Source organism: Podarcis liolepis, assembly GCF_965112155.1.
Source record: "Podarcis liolepis genome assembly, chromosome: 3".
Taxonomy (NCBI): Eukaryota; Metazoa; Chordata; class Lepidosauria; order Squamata; family Lacertidae; genus Podarcis; species Podarcis liolepis.
In genome coordinates this window covers 92,989,836-93,014,712 of record NC_139557.1, presented here as the reverse complement: position 1 = coordinate 93,014,712, position 24,877 = coordinate 92,989,836, and the positions used below count along the sequence as shown (strand labels likewise).

General features: G+C 41.0%; 1 protein-coding gene and 1 long non-coding RNA gene across 2 annotated transcripts in view; one reads left to right on the top strand and one right to left on the bottom strand.

The window, feature by feature from the left end:
• Window positions 1-24,877, top strand: part of DNAH14 (dynein axonemal heavy chain 14) — a 150,752-nt gene that overhangs the window by 34,142 nt on the left and 91,733 nt on the right. The window contains exons 18-32 of the mRNA XM_083496005.1: window positions 756-1,103; window positions 2,901-3,242; window positions 3,698-4,091; window positions 5,444-5,634; window positions 6,551-6,796; window positions 9,154-9,275; window positions 10,982-11,153; window positions 14,902-15,006; window positions 15,111-15,229; window positions 16,236-16,310; window positions 20,005-20,092; window positions 20,927-21,177; window positions 21,634-21,862; window positions 23,110-23,163; window positions 23,995-24,140. Coding sequence (XP_083352131.1) covers window positions 756-1,103; window positions 2,901-3,242; window positions 3,698-4,091; window positions 5,444-5,634; window positions 6,551-6,796; window positions 9,154-9,275; window positions 10,982-11,153; window positions 14,902-15,006; window positions 15,111-15,229; window positions 16,236-16,310; window positions 20,005-20,092; window positions 20,927-21,177; window positions 21,634-21,862; window positions 23,110-23,163; window positions 23,995-24,140 — 2,882 coding nt within the window. The remainder of the gene's footprint in view (window positions 1-755; window positions 1,104-2,900; window positions 3,243-3,697; window positions 4,092-5,443; window positions 5,635-6,550; window positions 6,797-9,153; window positions 9,276-10,981; window positions 11,154-14,901; window positions 15,007-15,110; window positions 15,230-16,235; window positions 16,311-20,004; window positions 20,093-20,926; window positions 21,178-21,633; window positions 21,863-23,109; window positions 23,164-23,994; window positions 24,141-24,877) is intronic.
• Window positions 21,611-24,858, bottom strand: LOC310703685. Its single transcript, XR_014524306.1, has 2 exons — window positions 24,455-24,858; window positions 21,611-21,821 (listed from the first exon to the last, which is right to left on the bottom strand). It is a non-coding gene; the product is annotated as an uncharacterized lncRNA (long non-coding RNA).

Sequence of the window (24,877 nt, the reverse complement as noted above, 5' to 3'; positions counted from 1 at the left end):
AACTCAGTTACCTTATGTAACTCATGGAGGTCAGATCTGTTTAACCTGTTTGGGGCATTGCTTTCATTTTCTCTTAATCTAAAAACGAATGTTTTCCTGTACACCTGGCAGAATTCCCCCAGTACCCAGAAACTACATCGTATTGCTAGCTCCATTTTCCTGCTTCAATTATAGACATGATATGGCATTAGAAGAATTAATATGATATTGCCACAAATCCAGCCCACATATGTCTTATTCTGACAGCTGACAAATATATTGGTATTTGGTGAATATAAAGCCAATTTGCAACTAGTAATGCAAATAAATACGCACAAAAATTCAAATGGGGGTTGATTTTCTACTCGTCACTCAGAGGACCTGGTTTCCAAAATGTTCCAGTAGCAATAGATGATCCATTTTATTGGATTATGTGTGCACTAGCTAAAATACAGTTAAATACAGATTTGCAACCGTGCTGTTTCAGTTATGTATTACTAGCTGGCTGTGTTTAAATGATTTAGCACTGAGTATGAGCAGTGAGCCCAAGGAAGGCATTGGGCTCATATACTCTCTTTTCCTCAAACAGCAAGGAGGAGGACTTGACCAGAGTTTAGCTTGTTTTAAGGAATCTCAAAATAGCATTACATTTGAATTAGCTACCTGGGCTTTCTTGATCATTACAGTATTGTTTCTGCATCACTAAAACATTTTGGCTTAGAATAATGTGCCTTTGACTTCTAAGTTTATCATCTGTTTCCTGTTTTACTCTGCAGATTCTGAACCTTCTGTCTCTTCAAAGTTGTTCACTGGGCCGAGTAGAATCTTACAGCAGAAACTTTTTAAATTACTGCAATATGGTTGATAAAGCAAAAAATACAACTGACGCTATATTTTCACTAAATAGAGAAATGTCTACAGCAGAGTTCAGAAACATTCTGGAAAACTATACTGTTGATATAAAGGAGATTGTATGTATGGTTACTGAAAAGAACATCTGTATGTTTAAGGTCCAGAGTTTCAACTTTCAAAAGGATTGCCTCCCATTTTTTGAAGCTCTCATTAGTATAATTCTTAGCTGCTTTTATGAAGTAATGGATGCAAAGAATGTACATCTTGTAGAAGTAAGTATTTCAGTTTTTCATTCAATAAACTTTTAGGATAAAGGCCTTATATGAAAAAAAATTCCACTGCCACCAGTGCAAAACAAAATTTTGCAAAATAGCTATGCCAGTCATAGAAAAGACTGAGAAATATTTGGAAAGGTAGGATATAAGTGTGTGTGTGTGTGTGTAGAGAAGAGATGCCCAGCCAGAATGTCTTCTGTACAGCCTCCTTCTGCCCCAGTACCATCACAGATGTAAGCAAATCTCACGGGGAACCACTACCTTCTCACCTTGGGGGAGCTACCTGGCTTCAGTCTCTTTGCTAGTGCAGATGTTGGGGGAGATTGGATTGGAGATGAAGCTACTCTAATATTACCTAGTTAGAAGATACTATTCATTATTTGTTATTGCCCCTTATACGCTAACCCAAGGAATCACTTTCTAAAACCCTTGTATGTTCAAGGAAGCAGTCTTTCCCCGATAGAGCGGGTTTAGTGGTTACTGAATGACTCCAATGCATTAGTGACTCAGAAAGTACCCCTTTCTGCACTGGCAGCAGGGAATATGAGGAAGATGGAATTGGACAAAATAGCCATGAACTGTAAGGGGAATTCAGAGGTCTAAATCTGAAGTACACTTTGTGTAGTAGTGGAGGCTCCCTGGTGGTAGTCTCACCAGAAATTGAGGATTCTGATTGTTTTAGTAGATGCCTTGATTTATATTTAGTATTTGAAATTGCTTGTGTTTCTGTGCTTTTGTCATGGCCTTCAGCTAGCACAATAAACTTACTGAACTCAGTATTACCTAGCAGGTTGGTGAGATTCAGCAATTTGTTGCAGCAGGCTAAAGTGGAAAGGTGAGCATAAAAAGGAAAGTATTGAACAGCTAGTCAGAAGTCTAGTAACAATATAGAGCTAGTGCACAAAGTACTACTGCTCAGTATGCTGAGAAGACAATTATGTCATAGTCAGATCCATTACTTTTGAGAGCTCAATTCCCTGTCCTTTATGCCCCAATTGAGACTGTCAACTTCTTAGATAGAGCTATACTTAAACACTCATAGGAATGAATGAATGAATGAATATTCTGCAGCCTATTGGCTTCCAGAACCATTTGAGACAGAACACCTTAATGATTAGTTGTATTTTAACATTTTAATTTAATTTATTTAATGTCGTTTATGTTCTAGCAGTGTACAATGCCTTGATTTTTCATGATATAATGAAAAATGCTTCAATAGATAAATATAAATGCTTCAATAGATAAATATACTGTCTGCTACCAGGAAAGTGTCTTTGGATTTGCTTGTTGCAAATCCCTTTCCTTTCTTGAAGCACTCACCCCCTACTCACAAACCCCTGGGTCCTGCCCCATAGTGAGAACCACTGTTCTGGAGAATATTTTTTTTATATTGGTGGGGGGTATATATATTGTTACATGCCACGCCAATCTCTGTCAAGTGGTAGCAATATTCAAGGGGGTACAGACACTCACCCAGGGTCATTTTTCTGTTGTGAATTCAGGGCATGGAGAAGGCTGTAGCGTTTTAAGATATAGGGCTTATTTTACACCTATATACACCTGGATCTACATGGAGAGGAAGAGAGTCCACACCATTACATCTCCAGAGTGTCTCTCCTTGTTTCTCTCATACCTTCAGCCAGCTTGAGTGCAGAGTAGCCAGCCATGCTTCCCAATCTCTGGGTTGCAGCTTCTCCAGTCAGCAGCCAAGATGGTTTTGCCCACTTCCTCCTTTTTCTTCCCAGCAGTCTAACAATATATTCAAATGTTTTATTAATATGTCATTGCATTTAGGTCATCAGGACAGCAGTTGCAAAGCTGAGCAAAGAACTACTGACGGTGGATGGATTCATTGAACATTTGCTATATCTCCAACAAATTTCTGAAGAACTACCAAAAATAAAGGTTCAGTATAACAGTCTTTCTGAGCTCTACTTCATTGCAAAAGACTATGACATCTTTCTTCCACTTCAGCAACTTGCTCTCTATCAGACTGTTGTGCGAACACTCCAGAATCTTCAGTCAACTATCCTTATTTGTGAAAAAATGAAGGATGATTATGTTATAAAGTTCAATGAAGGATTGGCAGAATATATTGACAATCTTCAGGCTGAACTGAGGGAATACAAAAACAAAGTAAGTTACTAGTGAAATATCATTTTTACCTTGTTTATAGTTGCAGAGGAATGAGACCAAAGCATAGGAGCACTTAATTTCCCTGTTAGCTTTGACTGCATTTTTGTTTTCGGAGGTAAAATGAGAAACTAATTAAATTAGACCGTGCCCGATGTAAAATATATTAAGTTAAACAGAGACGTGATGGAGAAGAATCTTTGGAAGTGGACCTGCCTCTAGCAAATGGTAATATGGAAGCTGTGTGATGGACAGCTGCTTTAATTATACCTCAAAATTTTCAAAGTTCTCCCAAACCAGACTTAGAAACAAGCTTCAGCAGCTCATTAGAATCCAACTCAAAACCAAGGTGAACCCCCAATTTGGCTAAGATTTTTATCCAAGATGTATGAAAATTCCTGGCTGCCCCCTCTCCACTGCATTCTTGGGATTGCTTTATCATTTATTTTGTGTTTTAGGTACGAAACCCTGTCCTTCTCCTCAGTGAAACCTTGCCTAAGATGGCTAATGAGATTATTGAAAGCCTAATAGAAGAAGCAGCTGATATTAGTGAGAAAATAATGAACTATGCAAATTACCAGACTGTTTTTGACAGTTCAGTTAGTGAGATGAAATCTACTTCCTTGGAAAAGATGTCACATGGAGCTCAGTCTGGAGACTGTCAGAGGGCAACTGTTGAGCTCTCTGAAATTGAAAGTGATCTAGTATTGCGTAAATTGTTGTGGGATTCAAGGCAGGAATGGGCTAGGCTTTTTTTTAAGTGGAAACATACAATTTTTTGGAACCTTGACGTGGATTTAATTCAAAGAGATGTTAACAGATTCATGCAGATTGTACAGATTCTGGAGAAAGGTAAGAAAAAAAATATAATTGCAGTAGTTATGAATTAATTGAAATACAAATGGTTTCTTTAGATATTAAAAACTGGGTTTTGAAACGGAATAATGACCACTTTGGCTTTAGTTCCACTATGGAGGTTTATCAACAAAAGGCTAAATTGCCCAGTGTTTTCACTGTGTTAGATTATTTTAACACAAGAGATAAATAATTATGACATAGCAGTGTTCTGAACAAAGAGAACAAATCATATTGTGCTTGCTCAAATGTCTCCCTTGGTCAGTTCATTGTGCCAAACTGCAGACAGCTTTCTAAAAGAACGATTATTTGTGAGAGAGAAAAACCTAACTGTATGTACTTCTTGATTGTCGTGACTATGTCAAATATTAGTAATATGATGATGATAATAATAATAATAATAATAATAATAATAATAATACTTTTATTGTCATTGTACACCCTGTGTACAATGAAATTAAATGAGCCCCCCCCCGACACTCAGTCTCGTTGCACTCTGCTTGCTTATCGAACAACACACCACCTTGCAAGTCAATTGCGCTATGTTATTTTCCGTTCAACAGCCTAACAGCCTACAAAGAGAAGCTATTTTTTAGCCTGTTGGTACGGCTGATTATAGTTCTGTATCTCCTGCCCGAGGGTAGAAGATTAAAGAGGTGATGGCCGGGGTGTGAGTCATCCCTGAGAATTTTTCTCACTCTCCTAAGGCAATTCAGAATATGGATGCCACCAGGGGCACCCACTTGCCCCCCACATTGAGAGTTCATGGTCATGTGATGTGTCACGTGATGCGCCATGTGACACCACCCATTGTGTGCCATTTCTGTGCTTGCTCGTCCCAGACTCCACCTGGTTCCTGGGCTGCAGCTGGAACGAGCAAAGCAAAGATTGCCTGCACTCATCCCAGCCGCCACCTGGTTCCTGGGATCCCGGGTTGCCAGGCTGCAAATGGGATGAGTGGAGCAGAAATCTCCTGTGCTCGTCCCAGCTGCTGCCTCGCTCCTGGGCTGCTGGATGGAAGTTGGGGCTGATGCTGGGGTGCGTGGAGGGTGCCTTGGGTGGTGGGGGATAGCAGCCCCCTCAATATTGGGGGGGGTGCCACCCCCTGCTGAAAAATATTAGGGGAGCTGAAGCCCCCTCTGCCCCCTAAACCCAGCACTGCTGGATGCCACATTCCTTGTAAATAGAAAATAATTCAGAATGTTATTTGGGAAAATAAAATAGCTTTAATATGAAGGCACCCATGAAAAAAGAACAGAAAAAGCTCACAAAAGAAAGGAATATTTTTTGAAATAAACTTCTTTATGAAAAGTGTTTTGATGTGTCCATAATATTTTCATATTTTGAAGGCTTGCCAGAAAATACTATTTTACCAGCTATGAAGAAATCATTGTATGAGTTCAAGGAATTTTTGCCTATCATTATAGCTTTACGGAATCCCTGTCTTCAGCTGCGGCATTGGGAAACAATACAGAATATTGTTAAGCAGGCAATTAACGGGGATAAAAGACTGACCCTGGATAAGATTCTGGAATTCAATGTAATTGCGTGATTTATAAGTACCATTTATTATGCTGTAGAATACCCCCCCCCCATCCTCTAGGTTTTGTAGTCTCTTGGGCATTTTTTCAAGTTTTACAGTTAATAGATTTATCTATTTCATTTTAAAGTGGCTAGAGAACTAGCATATTTGTCTTGCCCATATTTGCTGGGATCAGTTCAGTTGGTCTCTTCTTAGATATATGGTTCAGGTCACTGGATATATGAAATGGAGCCAAAAAGCTTTGAGAAACTGCATGGTCCTGAGGCTTCTAATTAAGCCTCTTTACGTGATCATTTCATGCCCAGCTGCAGAGTCCCCCCCCCCCCCCGGGATCCTGGCTAACAAGGGGATGTGAATAAATGGACACCACAACTGTCTGGAATTAAAAAAGCCACAACTTGGTTGATTTCAGAAGTAGCCATTGTCATAATTAGATACAAGATGAGGCCATGCTGGATTTTCAGCCTTTGGTCAGGTGCCAGACTTTTCTGTGCAAAAGTCAGAATTTTGTGTTGGTTGTACATTTTGAATAATTTCTCTTTTTACTTTGCGCACGTAGCAAGTGTGATTCCATCATTTGAATGATAGTAGCATGGCAGGGGGCATAACTGTGAAGCCACAGGAATCAAACTACCATTACATTCTATCTAGAGCCCAGGAATTCCTGTTCTACTTCTTTTGGTGAACTGTGTATAATGTACCATAGGGGTATACGAATAAATTTTATCAGGAGAAATCATGGAGGTGGCAATAATAAGGATATTGCATTAGCCTCAAGTCAAACAGGGAATCTTGAAAATTACTTTCTTTGTGAATACATTTTCTGAATATATATTACAGTTATTCATTTAACAATATTTATCTCTTTCTGTCTACCAGCAGACAAAAATGTTTCTAATTTTTAAACTTTTAGATGTTTCAGTATAGAAAAGAAATAAATGAGGTATCTGTAACAGCGTCCAATGAAGCAACCCTTGAAGCGATGCTGAAAAGGATAATTGACATTTGGTACAAAACTGAATTTCATTTATCTCAATATCACACTGAAACATCAACTACTTTGATTATTTCATCTGCTGAAGATATAATTGCTTTGTTAGAAGATTCTCAAGTGACAATTTCAACAATTAAAGGTTCTTGTTTCATTGGACCAATTAAGGTAAATCTTACTCGAGATGTTTGAATAGAGTTTGTATTCAGTTATTCAGTCATACGTAGTTACTTTCCATTTTGGAAATCCAACATCTCCCAAAATGATTATTTAAAACAGTAATGTTTGAACTTCGCAGATGGCTCTAACACTAGACCTATTTCACATTTTTAAATAATGTATTTTTTTTATGTATATAAAATTTGTTCAACTATATTTTTCTCCTTGTCTATCATTTACATTTCTTTTGCATTCTGTCTCCAAAAAATGGTCATGACACTGCATGTGTGGCCCGCTTTACATATAATTGTTACTCACTTGTGAGTTGCAGTACACCAGTTGAAGACCAATGCTTTAAAGAATTACGATTCTTAATTAATTAATTAAAAAAATTATACTGCTTGTCATGCAAGCATCTTCCGGAGGTGTACAAGAGTAAAAAATACAAAACAAATACAAAATATACAATAATATTAAACTCAGAAGGCAATCTGTAGTCAGATCAATTTAAAACCACAAAGGTAGGCATCATGAACCAGCAAAATCCAGACATAAAAGAAACTTTCAACATGTGTTGGAACTGTAACAGTGTTGACTAATGCCTTATTTCTGAGTGGAAGGCTTTTCTGGATTTTCCTCATTGTTGACAGACCTGCAGCTTGTGGCACAGCCAGGAGGGTCTCTGAAAACCATAGCAATGTGTACTCAGGTCTATATGGAAGAAGGCGTGGTTTCAGGTAACCTGGTCCTGGGCTCCTTTAGGCAGAGCTTTTTTTCAGGGGGAACTCCCCAGAACTCAGTTCTGGCACCTTTCTAGTGTATTCTGGAACCTCTTAGGTGGGTGCCATTGCCATTCTTAGAGAAAGAGGGAGGCATTCATGTTGAGTTCTGGCACCTCTTTTTCTAGAAAAACAGCATTATGTTTAAGGACTTGTATATTAATATCTCACTTGCTGGATCATCACCTTGTCATGGTGAGTGGGCTTGCACGTTCCTATAACCCTTGTGAGCGAAGCCATCTGGAATCTCGTACTCCCAGCAGGGTCACCCAAGGTGTTAGGTCAAAGGGAAGGAGCTAGACAAAGACAAAGACTTCTCCCACCTAGGCAGTTATCTTTCCACAAGGGTCAACATTGATGCCGAAATCTAGCATCGCCTGAGCTCTGCGAGTGTGGCTTTCTCCCGATTGATGTGCAGAGTGTTTGAGGACCAGGACATTTGCGGGCAAACCAAAATACTTGTTTACAAAGCTATTGTACTACCAACCTTACTGTATGCTTGTGAAACATGGACCACTTACAAACGCCATCTCCAACTTCTCGAAAGATTCCATCAACGACGTCTCCGAAAAATCTTACACATCACTTGGGAAGACAGATGAACTAATATCAGTGTACTGGAAGAAGCAAAGATCACCAGTGCTGAACCAATGATTCTTCAACATCAACTTCGTTGGACTGGTCATGTTGTGCGGATGCCTGATTATCATCTTCCAAAGCAACTACTCTATTCTGAACTTAAAAATGGAAAGCGTAATGCTGGTGGTCAACAAAAGAGGTTTAAAGACTTGTCTAAAGGCAAATCTAAAAAAATGGGAACTGGGACAACTGGGAAACACTTGCCTGTGAGCGCTCCCCTTGGAGAACAGCTTTTGCCAAAGGTGTCATGGACTTTGAAGACACTCAAACTCAGAACTCAAGGGAGAAACATGCTAAGAGGAAGGCACACTTGGCAAATCCACACCGTGATCAACTCCCGCCTGGGAACCAATGTCCCCACTGTGGAAGGATGTGTGGGTCCAGAATTAGCCTCCACAGTCATGGACTCATTGTTAAAACCATGTTTATAGGAGACAATCTTACTCGGCTACGAGTGATCGCCAAAGAAGAATACATTAATATGAAAACATTAAACCTGACCCTTAACTAATTGGAAGCTAGTGAAGTTCTTTTTACAAGATGTTACATGTCCATGGCTAGCCACACCACTTGGCAACCTTGCTGCTGCATTCGGCCGTACATGGAACTCACAGTTTGCATGCATTTGGTACGCATGTGGTCGCTGACACACACTTTGGTTTTGGTCCCGGAAGGGGGTAAGGTAGGGCACAGCAGGCATATGAGCTTTCCATCAATGCGTTCAGTGCATCACAATTCAACCCCTGCATAAACGGGGACTTGCCTGTATTGCAGTTTCCACACCATGCATAAGGGTAGTCTTATGGAGGGCATTGCAGTAATCAAGATATGAGGTTACCAACTTGTGATGTTGTGAATCTGACTGTGAGTTTGATTTGCTAAGCCATGTTTATAAAAGAGGATTATATGATATTGCTTCAGTTTATGATTATTCTGTTTTTATGGTAGAGTCTTGTGGATGCTTGGGATCGTAAACTAAACCTATTTTCTTGTACTCTGGAGGAATGGTTGAACTGTCAAAGGAATTGGATTTATCTTGAGCCAATCTTTTGTGCTCCAGAAATAAAAAGGTAAGGTTTGGTCCAGCAGTACTGACTCACCTATACTGAATAATTAAGATTTCATATCTAAGCTAAAATAAAACATGAATTTGTTCATCATATTTTTTCCCCCTAATTCCTGTTCTGAAATGTATTTGGTACTCTTTTGGTTTGGTGGGAACTACAGTGGGGCCCAATACACCTGTAATATTAAACAAAACCATGGCTGAAGATGAATGAGCAAGCATGTAGCAGTCAGAGATGGGAAATCTTTTTCAACCTGAGGACTAGATCAGAAATGCCCACCTGTCCACCTGTCAATTGCCTTATGACATCAGGTGACAACTTCAAAGGGGCTTGCTGTTAATGCTTACACAGACAGCAAACTCCTTTGGAACCACCAAACCACTTTGTCCATTTGCAGATTCAGTTGGGCTTCAAATCCTGCCCACAAATAGCCATTTTTCCTTTGCAGACTTGAGGGCCAGTGTGGTGTAGTGATTAAGAGTGGTGGATTTGTAATCTGGGGAACCGGGTTCGTGTCTCCGCTCCTCCACATGCAGCTGCTGGGTGACCTTGGGCCAGTCACGCTTCTCTGAAGTCTCTCAGCCCCACTAACCTCACAGAGTGTTTGTTGTGGGGGAGGAAGGGAAAGGAGAATGTTAGCTGCTTTAAGACTCCTTAGGGTAGTGATAAAGTGGGATATCAAATCCAAACTCTTCTAAAGCTGCCCATAAAGGGAAAATGTCCATTTGCAGGTATGGTTTGGATCCAAACCACACCTGCAGATGAGCAGCTTCAAATGAGCTTATTGTCACCAAGCCCCACTTGCTGAGGAACAATGAACAATTGGGAGCATACTTTAAGCATTTGATTGTTTCTTTACTCCACACCTGACATCATATATAACTTCAAGTATGTGACAGGTGGACCTGGTTAGGGCCAAAATTGGATCTGTGCTGGGCCCAATTAGTCCCACGTGTCAGAGGTACCCCACCACTGGTGTAGGTACTGAGAGCAAAAATGGTTGCTACTTGGGTTCTCCCCTGATCTTGCTGCTGCTGCTGTGCTACCCAGAGTTAAGACATGATTTGGCTTACAGTATTATTAGCTTTGAACTCAGGCTCACTCCCAAGCAAACCATGATTTACTATAGGCGGAAGGCTATCACATGGGTAATATCACCACCTAGTGTCCAAGTTAAAAAATGTTGAGAGTTGAGTGTGTATGTACTTCCCATCCTCACTCAGTTCATTTCATTCCTTCGTATGAGGTGAATATAGACAGCTTAGCTTATAGTTGGCTTCTACTTCTTGTCTGTCTGTGGACTTTGGTTTCCTTTTCTTTGTGAGTTTTGTTTGTCTCTGTATGTTTAATGTGAGAGTACCTTTCCTAGTGTTTATTAATTCCTAAAAAGCCCCCAAACAACCCACCTTTTATTCTGCAGTTCTCCCCAATGCTCCCATCTTCCTTTATTCATCTACCTTGTTGCATCATCCTGGCTTCCCTTTTTTCTGAGTTCCCTGGCCTCTTCCTCTCTGCCCAGGTGCTTGTCTTTGCCCCATCCAGCCCTTGCTCCAAAAGTCCTCCTTTGTCCTGTGGGACACACTGTTAATTCAGTGTTACTGTAAATGTGTGCTTTAAATACAGACTATAGGAATAGTGTAATTGTTCCATGAAGACAAATTCATTGTTCTACATTTTATGCTTTAAGAATATTTGTTTTTTAAAAACAGACAGCTTCCAGAAGAATCAAGTCTTTTCTCTCAAGTTGATAGCAAATGGAAAGATCTCATGAAACGTACAGAAGATAATCCAAATGCTCTTAGGGCAACTACAACAGCAGGAGTTTTTGAAACTCTGCAAACCAACAATGCACACTTAGAGAAAATACAGAAGGCTCTCGAGGTAAACAATACTAAGTTTTTTAATTGCAGTGGAAGCAACCCCCAAAAGACCTGTTTGAAGTGAGGTATGGGCTGTTGTTATTTTGGCCACCAGAATGTTTGCACTAATATCAGGAGTTTGAAGGACAGTCCTTCAAATGTTGTCAGTGAAGAGATTAACTGCATCTGATTCCTCCCCTCTCAAAAACAAAAGGGGTGAGATGTCTGTTGAAGTAAAGAGTTCCAGGACTTCTGCTGTGGGGAAGTTAGATTTATTTCCCTTCAGGAACAGATAGGGGAGATGAGCTATGTAGTTAAAGACAAAGGGAAGCGGTTGCGTAATAGCACATTGTAGCCAGCAGGATTGAACAAGAATGCCATCCTGCTGGGTGATGCTTCATGTTCCTGTGGGGAACCATAACCCTAGGGCTGTTAGGATTGAACCCTCCACTCACCAGCCAGTGACACGTTTATGCTGAATTGTGAAATTAAGATTGGGAGATAATGCAGGTAATGCTTTGCTGGCAGCAGCCATAGTCTCAGTTGTGTGAGTAGGCTCTCAATGAACCTCACAAAATTGCCAGAGCATGCATATAGTTGCATGAATAAACCTCTGATTTCTAATAATAATAATAATAATAATAATAATAATAATTTTTTATTTATACCCCGCCCATCTGGCTGGGTTTCCCCAGCCACTCTGGGCGGCTTCCAACTGAATATTAAAAACAGTACAGCATCAAACATTAAAAACTTCCCTAAAGAGGGCTGCCTTCAGTTGTCTTTTAAAAGTAAAATAGTTGTTTATTGCTTTGACATCTGCTGGGAGGGCGTTCCGCAGGGCAGGCGCCACTACCGAGAAGGCCCTCTGCCTGGTTCCCTGTAACCTTACTTCTCGCAATGAGGGAACTGCCAGAAGGCCCTCAGCGCTGGATCTCAGTGTCCAGGCTGAACGATGAGGGTGGAGACGCTCCTTCAGGTATACAGGACCGAGGCCGTTCAGGGCTTTAAAGGTCAGCACCAACACTTTGAATTGTGCTCGGAAACGTACTGGGAGCCAATGCAGATCTCTCAGAATCGGTGTTATGTGGTCCCGGCGGCCACTCCCAGTCACCAGTCTAGCTGCCGCATTCTGGATTAATTGCAGTTTCCGGGTCACCTTCAAAGGTAGCCCCACATAGAGCACATTGCAGTAGTCCAAGCGGGAGATAACTAGAGCATGCACCACTCTGGCAAGACAGTCCGCAGGCAGGTAGGGTCTTAGCCTGCGTACCAGGTGGAGCTGGTAGACAGCTGCCCTGGACACAGAATTAACCTGTGCCTCCATGGACAGCTGAGAGTCCAAAATGACTCCCAGGCTGCGCACCTGGTCCTTCAGGGGCACAGTTACCCCATTCAGGACCAGGGAATCCCCCACACCCGCCTGCCCCCTGTCCCCCCAAAACAGTACTTCTGTCTTGTCAGGATTCAACCTCAATCTGTTAGCCGCCATCCATCCTCCAACAGCCTCCAGGCACTCACACAGGACCTTCACTGCCTTCACTGGTTCTGATTTAAAGGAGAGGTAGAGCTGGGTGTCATCTGCATACTGATGAACACCCAGCCCAAACCCCCTGATGATCTCTCCCAGCGGCTTTAATAGATATTAAAAAGCATGGGGGTGAGGACGGAACCCTGAGGCACCCCACAAGTGAGAGCCCAGGGGTCTGAACACTCATCCCCCACCACCACTTTCTGGACACGGCCCAGGAGAAAGGAGCGGAACCACCATATAACAGTGCCCCCAGCTCCCAGCCCCTCTAGACGGTCCAGAAGGATGTTATGGTCAATGGTGTCAAAGGCCGCTGAGAGATCCAGCAAAACTAGAAACAGTTCTCACCTTTGTCCCTAGCCCGCCGGAGATCATCAACCAGCGCGACCAAGGCAGTTTCAGTCCCATGGTGAGGCCTGAATCCCGATTGGAAGGGATCCAAATGGTCCGCATCCTCCAGGCGTGCTTGGAGTTGTTTGGCAACCACCCGCTCAATCACCTTGCCCAAGATTGGTAAATTTGAGACTGGGCGATAGTTGGCCAAATTGGCTGGATCTAAAGATGTTTTTTTAAGAAGCGGTTTAATGACCGCCTCTTTCAGCGGGTCTGGGAAGGCTCCCTCACAGAGGGAAGCATTCACCACCCCGCAGAGCCCATCGCCCAGCCCTTCCCGGCTCGCTTTTATCAGCCAGGATGGGCAAGGATCAAGGAGACAGGTGGTCGGTTTCACTCATCCAAGCAGCCTGTCCACATCCTCGGAGGTAACAGATTGGAACTGATCCCACGCAATTTGACTAGACAGGACTCTAGCACTCTCCCGCCCCGGCCCTGCTCCCACGGTGGAGTCTACCTCCTTCTGAATCTGAGCGACTTTATCTGCAAAAAACTTTGCAAAAGCATTGCAGGAGATCTTGGGGTCCCTACCAGGCCCCAGTGGTGCAGGTGGTTCTGATAGATTGCGAACCACCTGAAAAAGTCTCCTGCTGCTGTTTTCTGCAGATGCAATGGAGGCAGCGAAGAAGGCCCTCTTCGCCATCGCCATTGCCACTTGGTAGGCTCGACGTTGAGCTCTAGCCCGTGTCCGGTCTGATTCAGAATGAGTTTTCCGCCACCGGCAGTCTAGCCGTCTCAACAATTGTTTCATCACCCTCAGCTCCAGGGGAAACCACGGGGCTGTCCGGGCTCCATGCAATCAGAGAGGGCGCTTCGGAGCCGGACAGTCAATAGCCCTGGTTAACTCCGCATTCCAGCGGGCCACCAGGGAATCAGCTGAAAGGCCATCAACTTGGGATAAAACATTCCCTACCACTCTCTGGAAGCCAATTGGATGCATTAAGTGGCAGGGGCGGACCATCCGAATCGGTCCCACCTCCCTGCAGAGGGGAAGGGTTGCGGAGAAGTCCAGTTGCACCAGAAAGTGATCTGACCATGGCACTTCTTTTGTTTCGCTTTTAGTTAATGTCAGATCACCAACATCCGTAGAGGTAAACACCAAGTCTAAGGCATGTCCGTGGCTATGAGTTGGGCCAAACTTATTCAGGGACAGCCCCATGGAGGCCATGCATTCCACGAAGTCCCGAGCGGCCCCTTGTAAGGTTGTGTCGGCATGGATGTTAAAATCCCCCAGGACAACCAAGCTAGGTGTCTCCAGGAGCATATCCGCCACGACCTGAAGCAGCTCGGGCAGGGAATCCTTGGTGCAGTGGGGAGGTCGGTACACCAAAAGGAATCCTGTACTGCCCCTATTGCCCAACTTCCAGAACATGCACTCAGAGAACTGGGTCTTCCCAGTAGGACGCCTGGTGCAGACTAATGACTTCCTAAAAATCACTGCAACCCCCCCTCCCCGCCCACATGACCTGGGTTGCTGTGCGTAAGAGAAACCTGGTGGGCAAGCAGCGGCAAGGACAGGCCCATCTGCCTCATCCAACCAGGTCTCTGTCACACATGCCAGGTCAAATCCTCTTAATGGGGTAGACTAAGGCTAGTTCTTCATTCAGTCCCACAGCCTCAGACTGGCACCATGTACTGTATGATATTGACCTTCTTTTCACATCTGTTTCAACAAAATCCGAAAGAACATATGGCAAAGAACAAATTAGAGGGAGGGAATGAGGAAACTGACATAAATGAGGAACACGCTCCTAGACGATGAAAAGTGTAGGATGCTGTTTTATAGTTTCATTTTCACTTTATAATTTTAAGTCAAATTTTGTCTCATTTTTAATTTTGGGGACAGGACTATCTTGAAGTTAAACGTATGGTTTTTCCAAGATTTTATTTTCTCAGCAATGCTGAACTTATCGAAATACTAGCTGACAGCAAAAACCATGATGTTGTGCAGGTAATATTTAATATCACATACATCATACTTTTAAATGTTTTTACACATGATTAAAGGTAGGCTTAGTATTTATTATTGTATTTTGCTTAACATATTTGCTGCAGCCTCATCTTGTGAAATGTTTTGCAAATATAAGGAAGTTATTTATACGCCCACAAGAACAGAGGCCTCCAGTGGTTTTAATGATCGGATCTGCTGAAGGGGAAATTCTTCTAGTACCAAAGTACGGTATACAGTTATTTTTAATTTTAAGGTATCAGCCATAACTCTATAATCCATCTTGTTCCATCCCTGCAAAGATTTCCACTTACACACCAGAACTCCCTGCCATGTGCCTCCTAAATCTGTTCTGAGTGTTCCCCCAACCTGCTGGCACAGATGTTGGGAGGGCACAGGGCACACGTGGGGCAAGGAGAGGAGGAAACGATCCACTGCATAATTGGAAATCCTTGCACTTACAAGACAAGTTAGTTGGATACCACTCATACAATTTCAGGCAATTTGTTGTAGTAGGCTTTTTTGAGATTGTTTATTCATAAGTACAGTGGTGCCTCGCAAGACGAAAATAATTTGTTCCGTGAGTCTTTTCGTCTTGCGATGTTTTTCGTCTTGCGAAGCACGGTCCGTCGCAACTGCGCCTCTTCAAGCGGCTTTAAGAAAAAAGCGAACAAACTCGCAAGACGTTTTCATCTTGCGAAGCAAGACCATAGGGAAAATCGTCTAGCGAAGCAACGCAAAAACCGAAAAACCCTTTCGTCTAGCGAGTTTTTCGTCTTGCGAGGCATTCGTCTTGCGGGGCACCACTGTATATGACTAGTTAGATGATCTGAGTGATCTGTTATAAATGTCTAGCTGGTGCAGAGTGCTGATTGGCCAGCAAACAGAAGGTGGACAGAAATGAGTCTCTCTTGGTTCAAACAGAAGAATGTAAGGGGGTGGAGGTGCGGGGAGGGGAGTGTGACTGAGATTTTGGGGTTTTATATTTTTGCTTGCACATCTCCTTTGCAGGTCTGTGTCCTAATAAATCTAATGCACCAGCCTGCACTGTAAGCACCAATGATGCAGGTGTTTGGAAGGAGGCTCTATCCTGACTGCTACTGGCTCCCTTTTAAACAAAAGGTTGAGTTTAAAAAATCAAAACCCTTAAGGACAGAGTGGGGAAAGAGTTAAAAAAAGACATTAACGATGTGTTTTTATTAAGTGCTGAAATTTCAAATACTGTCTCATAGGAATGTTCGTATTAGAGGTCCTGCTGAACTGTGGCTAGGAAATGTTGAAAATACCATGTATGATATGGTAAGAAGGTAAGTATCTGTGTTAGAGAAGTTACATAATTTTGTAAAATTATTTATTACAATAAAAGGCAAGTAACTTCATCCTTTTTCTTACTGTACATTTAGGTTTTTAATTAGGTTTGAAAGTTGCTGCTGTCATGGCCTGCTTAGTTCTAACACAATTCTTTTCAATATACTGGCAGTAGGGTGTTGGCAGAGCAGCAGTATTTCCTAGCCCTTCTAAACACATTCCCTTTGTAGTAAATGATGGAGGCTATTACGTGGTAAACCCAAAAGGTCACATGTGTAATTCTATCCATGAGTGAAATCAAAATTGTTAGTTCTTATGGTGGCAGATTGATGTTTGTCTATTTTGGACTGAAACCTGGTACAGATTCCAGTTCCTAACCATATTGATTACTTCCTACTGATCAAGTGTTTCATCTCAGGCTCGGGGAACAGAGAGACTGATTCTTAGCTTTTGCTTCCTTTGAAGCAAACCAGTGGTGTCTGGTAAGGTCTGGGACTCTCCTGCAGGGGTTTCCCAAAATTGGGTCTCCAGCAGTTTTTGGACTACAACTCCCATCATCTCTAACCACTGGTCCTGCTAGCTAGGGATGATGGGAGTTGTAGTCCAAAAAACTGCCGGAGACCCTGTAGCACCCTGCTTGTGGTTAACGCTTAGCTGGAAAGAAATATTCAACGCAGCAATAGAGAAATTAAAATAATAATTTATTTGTCAGACAAATAAATGAGAGGCACAGTGGTATATGGTTACCAAGCTCTGGCCTGGTCTCCTGCCATTATGGCCAGCACTTATATTCCCTCAGCCCAGCCCCCTTGCTCCTCCTTTGGCTGCCTCTGTCCAATCAGCCTGGTTGAATTTCCTATTGGCTGATTGCCAAAACCAATCCTAAAAGATACACCCATTTCCTATTGCCTTTTATGGGATACAAAAAGCTATATATTCTTCTATCTATAAATGACAAATAAGTAGTCATATATCTTACATTTGTCTCAACAAGGAACCTTAATTACCAGCTCACCTCTTGCCCTCCTTGCCCTATTGCCCTCCAAAACAGATGGTTAATAGTTTTAAATTTTTATCTTAAACATATGTCAGAGATCTTGGGTTCACATTCTCATGCATCATCAATGAAAGATCTCCTTTTTGGAGGTCTTTAAACAAAGGCCTGACAACCATATGTCAGGAGTGCTCGATGGCGTCTCCTGTCTGGCAGGGGGCTGGGCTCGTTTGCCCCTCTGGTCTCCTACAGCAATATGACTCTATGAAATAAGAATTTAACATTTCTTTCTTTCTAGATCCTTTGCATAATTACATTTAAGCCAGTATATTTCATACATTATCATAGATAGCTTTTTAGAAGAATAAACCTTCTCAAAGTAATAGGAAGGAATCAGTTTACAGCCTCAAAATAAAATAGGAAAAAAGCCTCTTCTTCTGTTTACACTCCCCTTCTCCAGCCAGTTGCTTTCTTTTCCATTTGCTCTTGGCCTTTAACCTTAGGAAGATATGGCTCAAGTTTAATGGAGGCACATGGTTTTATTTTACTATTTACCAACTCTTAATTATGTAGGGTCAGTGTAACCTTGCTCTCAGCCTGTAATTCCCTTTTTACGACTTTGAGAATTGTTTTCTGCTATAAATCAGGGGCCCCCTTGTCCAGGAGGATAAACATCTTGCCAAAGTACTTAGGCAGCTGGTCTTCTGCCTGGCATAAAACATTTGAAAATCTTTAAGCTCATTTTAAAATACAGACCCTAATCAAACTATACGCCTTGATAAAAATGCAGGCTATGATTAGATGCCTCAACCCAAGCTTGGGAAACCCTGATTTATACCCTGATCATTAGACTGCTGCGCAGTGGTAAATTAATCAAGCAGAGTCTTCCTTATAAACAGAATAAAACATTTACTTGAGAAAATAAAGTTGTTCATAAACAGCATAGTCAAAGAGCACACACAGAGTGCTCATAGCAGCTATCTAACTCTTCACAGAGGCATAGTCCTAGTTACTGATAAACTGGAGTCCTGGAGCCACTCTGTGTGCCTTAACTTTACATTCACAGCACCACATTACAACAACAGCACAGACACTACACTGGGCCTGCCTGCGAACAGGATACAAATTTATAGAGAGAATGAGTCATCCTGTAGATGAGTCACAATGATTCAGCAGTTTGTGTTAACAGTTAGCAGGCTTAGTTTTGAATGGTTATGTAGGTCTTGTAGGCCTTGCCTTCTTCTGCTCTCAAGAACCTTTGTCTCATGACATGGAAACCATCTGAACCAACAAGAGTTGTGCCCCAGCATTTGGGGGCGAGTTTTTGACAGGACTGTGATCACTTTGGATGCCAGCCTGACAGGCTGGGCAAGGGCCAAGTGGTACAAGGTGTTGGTTCCACCACTGAGACACATAAGCTAATCAATCTTCTATGAGCTAATCTGTTGGTGATTCAACAGTTTGCAGAGATTATGCCTCTTTGGTTTATGGTGTTAAAACAGACAGTGGAATAGCCAAGGTGCATACATTCATCATGGCAAAACAAGGTCCATGACTTCCCAACAGGAAGCCACTGTACTTATGGAGAAACATCAGGAGTCAGTGAAAGGAACAACAATGCCCAGGCAGACTGGGTTAAGCAAAAAGTCATTACAGCACAGAGAGTGGAAGCTGAATCCAAGTCTTCAAGTAGTCCACAAACAAACAAATCAAAATGTTGTAGTTAGTGAAATACTGCCAGTATATGAGATAAATGTTACCATAACTTTAAGTGATTGCTGCTACAGAATCAAGCTATTATAGAAACTTCTGAAGGCAAATCCCTGACACCCCCATCCCCAGCTTTGTGGCAAACTAGAAGCGTTCAGTTGTAACATGAAGAAACCTAAAACATTCTGTCAGCATACCAAAACTGAAGACAGCTATGGCAGTTTTAGGACGATCTTGAGAGAGTACCCTATTTAGATATTTACTGGTTTATTGCCATAGGGTCCAAATAAATTATCCTTTATTCGCAATTCTGGAATGACTGGTTTCTCTTTTGATTTTGAGCCATGTTTTATATAGGCACAAGTGTAATGATATAAAACAAAGCTTGAACTCGTGATTACTATTCTTTGCAATTTTGTAAAGTTACGATGTTTTTAAATGAAGATGTAACTAGACACTACAAGAGACAACAAATTGTCATGCCTTCATGGCTCTTTTCCTCACCTCCTTATAATTTGTAGTTTAACACAATGATGCCATTGCATTGTACATTGCTGCACACCCTTCTCACACTATTTTCTGTTGCTTGGCAGGCTTAGGGCATCACACAGTACTACATGGTGTATCAATCTATATTTATTTATTTATTTATGAGTTTTCATATCCCACCTACTAACTGAAGTTCTTGAGGTGGCTTTCAGTATATTTGTCATTCCCCCCCCACCCCCGATTGGAGCTGATCAAGGTGGGGAAGGGTACCTTGCCTGTTACAACTCCCTTCCCTAACCCAGAAAGACAGGAAACAATGTGACGCCTCCCCCACATCCTAAGGAGAGGTTACATAATAAGGCAGAGTGGAGAAATGGCAGCTTTATGTCTCTTGCAAAGTCTAGTTCCATTCTCACATTCCTGTATAATATGCTAGAGAACAGCCTAGTGAATTTACTACAGATGTATTAATTTATTGTAACTATATAATGTACTTTAAGATTTATAGCAGTTGGAATCGCAGAATGGAATCAAATGGAATTTAAAGAATGGTTTTTCACTCACCCAGGGCAGGTGATACTACTTGTGGTAAGCACACTACAAGACGCATTCAAAACTTTACCATGTCACTTAACATATTTGGAAGATTCTGTATTTAAAATGTTCTGTAGTAGCACACACAAGTTTATTTATGTGTATACACGATAAACCTATCTTGCTTTTGAGTTTCTGTAGGTGATAGAGCAAATCACAAGGTTTACTGTTATTTCTGATGAGATGGATTTTGGTGCTAAAGCAATGTGGCTTTACATAGTTTAGTGCTTACATTCTTTATTCTGTACCAGTAGGACTGGAATCAAAAGAAAGCATATTTTCCCTATAAATGGGAAATGTATAAATTTGGCAATAATTAGTAGAATATAGCAGGCTAAATGGGATTGTACGGTGTCTTTCCTTATAATGACAACTAGGGGGGGAAATTCTAATAACATTTTATGAACCATTGAAAAATGTATGTTTCTAATTTGGGATAGATGATTTATACAGAATGTTCAGGGTGTCCCTGGAAAACAACACAATATTTTGTGTTTATCTGATAATAAATATCTCTATCATTATTGAAATGGTTGCAAGGTTTTGTTCTAATTTTGGATTATCTGGTTTAGTTTTTGGATCATGATTTTGGATTGTGGTTTAGTTTTGGGTTCTCTCAAAGCCTGCTCATTCAGAATTCCCAAATCTCCCTGATGCTGTGAGAAATAGGAGAGAAGGGGGAGAGAGCAAAGTTTTTCAATGATAATAATAATGATAAAAAATAAAAATAACATTAAAAAATGTAAGTTAAAATGTGGTGCAATATTTAATTTTAATGCAAGTAAGCAAATCATAATTTTTGCTGCTAATAAATATTTTCATTTCTAGAGTCAAATAATGTTTTCTCGTGCGTGTGAAATGAGCTTGTCGAGTTCACATGCAAAAATGGAGTTGAAAGAAGGCCGCGATGATCTTATCAGCCTTATAGAGCAGCTAGCGGAGATAGCATCAGATATACTTCCCTACCACAAGCAAAGCACATTGGAGGCACTGGTTACTTTGTCCATTCACTGTAGGGATGTAATGACTGTACTGATAGATAATGATATTTGTAGTGCTGAAGATTTTGCATGGACAAGGTATATCAATATAACTATTCTGGGCTCTATTTTTGGATTTTGGGATAAGATGAAAGGTTATTGCAATACTCAAAATAGATAACACGTTAGTTATATATTATCTGGTTTTAAAAAACACTATACTATAAATAAAAAGTGCAATCTCAGATTTGTAGTGTTAGGTCCTGCACATATATTTCTCCCTGTCTTGAGGTGCTGAATAGGCCTCATTTCAGAGTGTTCTCATGCCTGAGCAGATTCACTTTTATGTTCCTAAATCAAATCCTTGCTTGTAGATGTCCCATTTTCTTAACCTTATGACAGAACTGTGCTCTTAATGGAATTTTGACCACTGAATGTTATTAACATTGAAAAATCTATACATACTAACTATGTTACCAATTTATATGCATATATAATTTTGATAAAAAGAACTACGTTGTTGACAAAACTGTTACACAAATTATTTTATTTCAGGCAGTTGCGTTATGAATGGCATGATGTCAACCCCTGTAAGGTTATCCAAGGTTATGCCTCTTTTGAATATGGTTTTGAATATCTGGGCTGCTCTCCGAGATTGGTTATTACTCCTCTCACAGATCGATGTTGGCTAACCGTTACTGGAGCTCTTCAGTTGAATTTAGGAGGCTGTCTTTCTGGTCCAGCTGGTACAGGAAAAACAGAGACTGTCAAAGATCTTTCAAAAGTAAGCGCTATCCATTTGATATCAATAGGTACTGTCTTTTATACACATAGTATTTTCCAGATATGTCATAATAGATTTATGTTTCTGCAGTTGCATCTGGGAAGACAGAGTTGTGGGTCTTAGTTTCAGGTACAATGTGATCTTACCAATCCCCATCAACTTCTGCTCACACACTTTTTCTAATAAACGTAGCCAGTCTGATAATTAGAAAAACATTTTATAGCTGTATAGTCACAAGCTCTTCTCCTCAAGGAGTTTTGGTAATGTTGGCTGGGTTAGATAGCTTTATAATTTTCAGTGTCCTTTTGGATTCCCAAATGTTAGAACCTTTTTATTCCTATTTGCTAATGGGTTTTCATGCTATGCTGCTATTTTGATTATTATTTTTAAAAATACATATTACTCAATTTGGTGTGCTTATTTGGGTAACACCTTGGTTCTAAAAACCAGTGTCTGGGATCTATTTGGCCACATTGGTTGATATTTAATTTGGCTTATTTTGCCTGAGGCGTCAAGAATTTTACCTCTTGTTCCTTGGAATCTTAGGAACATGTGGTGTATAACCTGATAATCTCTTGTTCAGAAACAGCCGTGATGGCATCCTTTGAGGGGTGATAGGATCCTAGGATTCACAGTAACTTCTGAATTCAACAAGAACTGCATTTTGGGTTGTGCTGGGCTTCTTGACAGTGGCAAAGGTCCAATTTATTATGGTGGATGATGAAGTCTTCAGATTGGGTACTTCCTCTTGCATAAAATTCAGACAGGAGCAAAGAATTGTGGGAGGTAGGCTGATTCTCTTCCTGCCTTGATGGAGCGGTTTGATTTCCCCCGGCTCTCACTGTTTTTTTGACTCAGCTAAGTTCCTGTTTCTTTTTCTACTCTTCCTTTACTGTTTTTCTTTGGTTCCCTTTCGTACCTTTTCAGTCTCTTCGTCTCTTTTCCTCTGTTGGGGTACATAAAAAAGAAAAAGTTCGCCCACTCCCTTGTATCTTCTATTGCTTCTGATTTCTGTGATTTTCCTCTTATGACAGGGTTTAACTTCTCCAAAATTGCACTTGACTTTTAAATTCAGAAACACAGCTTTTTTCACAGTATTTGTAAAGTGTAAAATATCATAATATAAATGGCAAAACTAAACTGAAGGTATTTGAGATTTTTGTATATTTAACAGTTGTTAAATTACTCATTTATCTGAGTAAACAAATATAATTGCTTCTGCTCTGAAAACTGCTTTTTTTCATTAGGCCTTGGGAAAACTGTGTCTTGTCTTTAACTGTTCTGAAGGTTTGGATGATAAGGTACAGTAGACAATTTTATTTAATATAGAATTTAGAACACTAAATTTCTTCTTTAAAAAAGTTTGCTAACAATATCAATAGTGCCTTTTGATCATGTTGGGAAACCCAATCTTATGGGTGTTCTTTTCCTTGTAGTATTGCAATAATTGACTTATGCTGGTGCAACTAAAGCAACAATTTTTCACTGTTTTGCTGGGGACCCTGCATCCCTGAGATTTTGGTAGTGTTCAGCAGCTTTCCTCTGACCTTAGAAAACTTTTACCTAATAAATTATTGTGTCGCACTGCAGTCTGAAATAATATCTCCCCTGCTAAAAAGTAACATGATACATCTGTGTAAATTGTTTTTGGAATTTTAAATGATGAATATTTGTAATGTAGATGCTTAAAACTGAATGTCAATTCAATCTGAGATTAATTTTGTGTTTTGAAATTTAGTTACATAAACAATTATATATCTATATATATCTATATATATAACCAGTGAGATTTTCCTGTTGATAAATGAACTGCATCACCTGAGAAAACATCTTTCTTCTGCCTAGTATTTTTGAATAAATTTATTTCATTTGCTTGACTTTCATAAGTAGCATTCCTCTTCATGTGGAACAGCATTGCTGTTAAGATACAACAGGTGCTCACTATCTGCTCTTTCCAGAAACTCTTGAAGTCATTTTTGTTCCATATAGCAACTGTTTTTTGTGTTTTCTAGCTGTTTTTATTGTAAATCGCTTTGAGACATTTGTACAGAAGGCATTCAATAACTGAAGGGTAAATAATTCATCATCTTGGTAACTTAGCACCTAAAGAAAATCTCTCCATTTTTTTAAAGGTTATGGGGAAATTATTATGTGGATTAGTTCAGTCTGGAGCATGGTGTTGCTTTGATGAATTCAACAGGATTGATGTAGAAGTCCTTTCAGCAATTGCATCACAGATTCAGGCAATCAAGGCAGCTAAAGATAGTTGCGCTGTCAGGTATATCTTTTGCAAGTAGTAATACTTTACGTCCAAACTACTAACTACATGCAAATGCATGTAACTTTGCCCCAATTTTAATATTTTTGGTAATGAAAACAAGCCATGGAAGTAGAAGAAGCCTTTAGAAATCCTGTCTCCAAATGTGGATGAGTTTCCTAGTACAGAATGTCCTCCAGTTACCCCATTCAGGACCAGGGAGCCCTCCACACCTGCCCATCCCCTGTCCCCGCAAAACAGTACTTCTGTCTTGTCAGGATTCAACCTCAATCTGTTAGCTGCTATCCATCCTCCAACTGCCTCCAGACACTCACACAGGACCTTCACTACCATCACTGGTTCCAATTTGAAGGAGAAGTAGAGCTGCATATCATCTGCATACTGGTGAACACCCAACCCAACCCCCCTGATGATCTCTCCCAGTGGCTTCATATAGATGTTGAAAAGCATTGGGGAGAGGACAGAGCCCTGAGGCACCCTACAAATGAGAGCCCCGGGGTCTGAACATTCATCCCCCAACACCACTTTCTGAACATGGCCCAGGAGAAAGCAGAACCGCTGCACAACAATTCCCCCAGCTCCCAACTCCTCTAGACAGCCCAGAAGGATGTCATAGTCAATGGTGTCATAGTCAATCCAGCCACACCAGGAAACAGCTCTCACATCTCTCCCTAGCCTGCCAGAGATCATCAACCAGCGCAACCAAGGCAGTTTCAGTCCCATGATGAGGCCTGCAT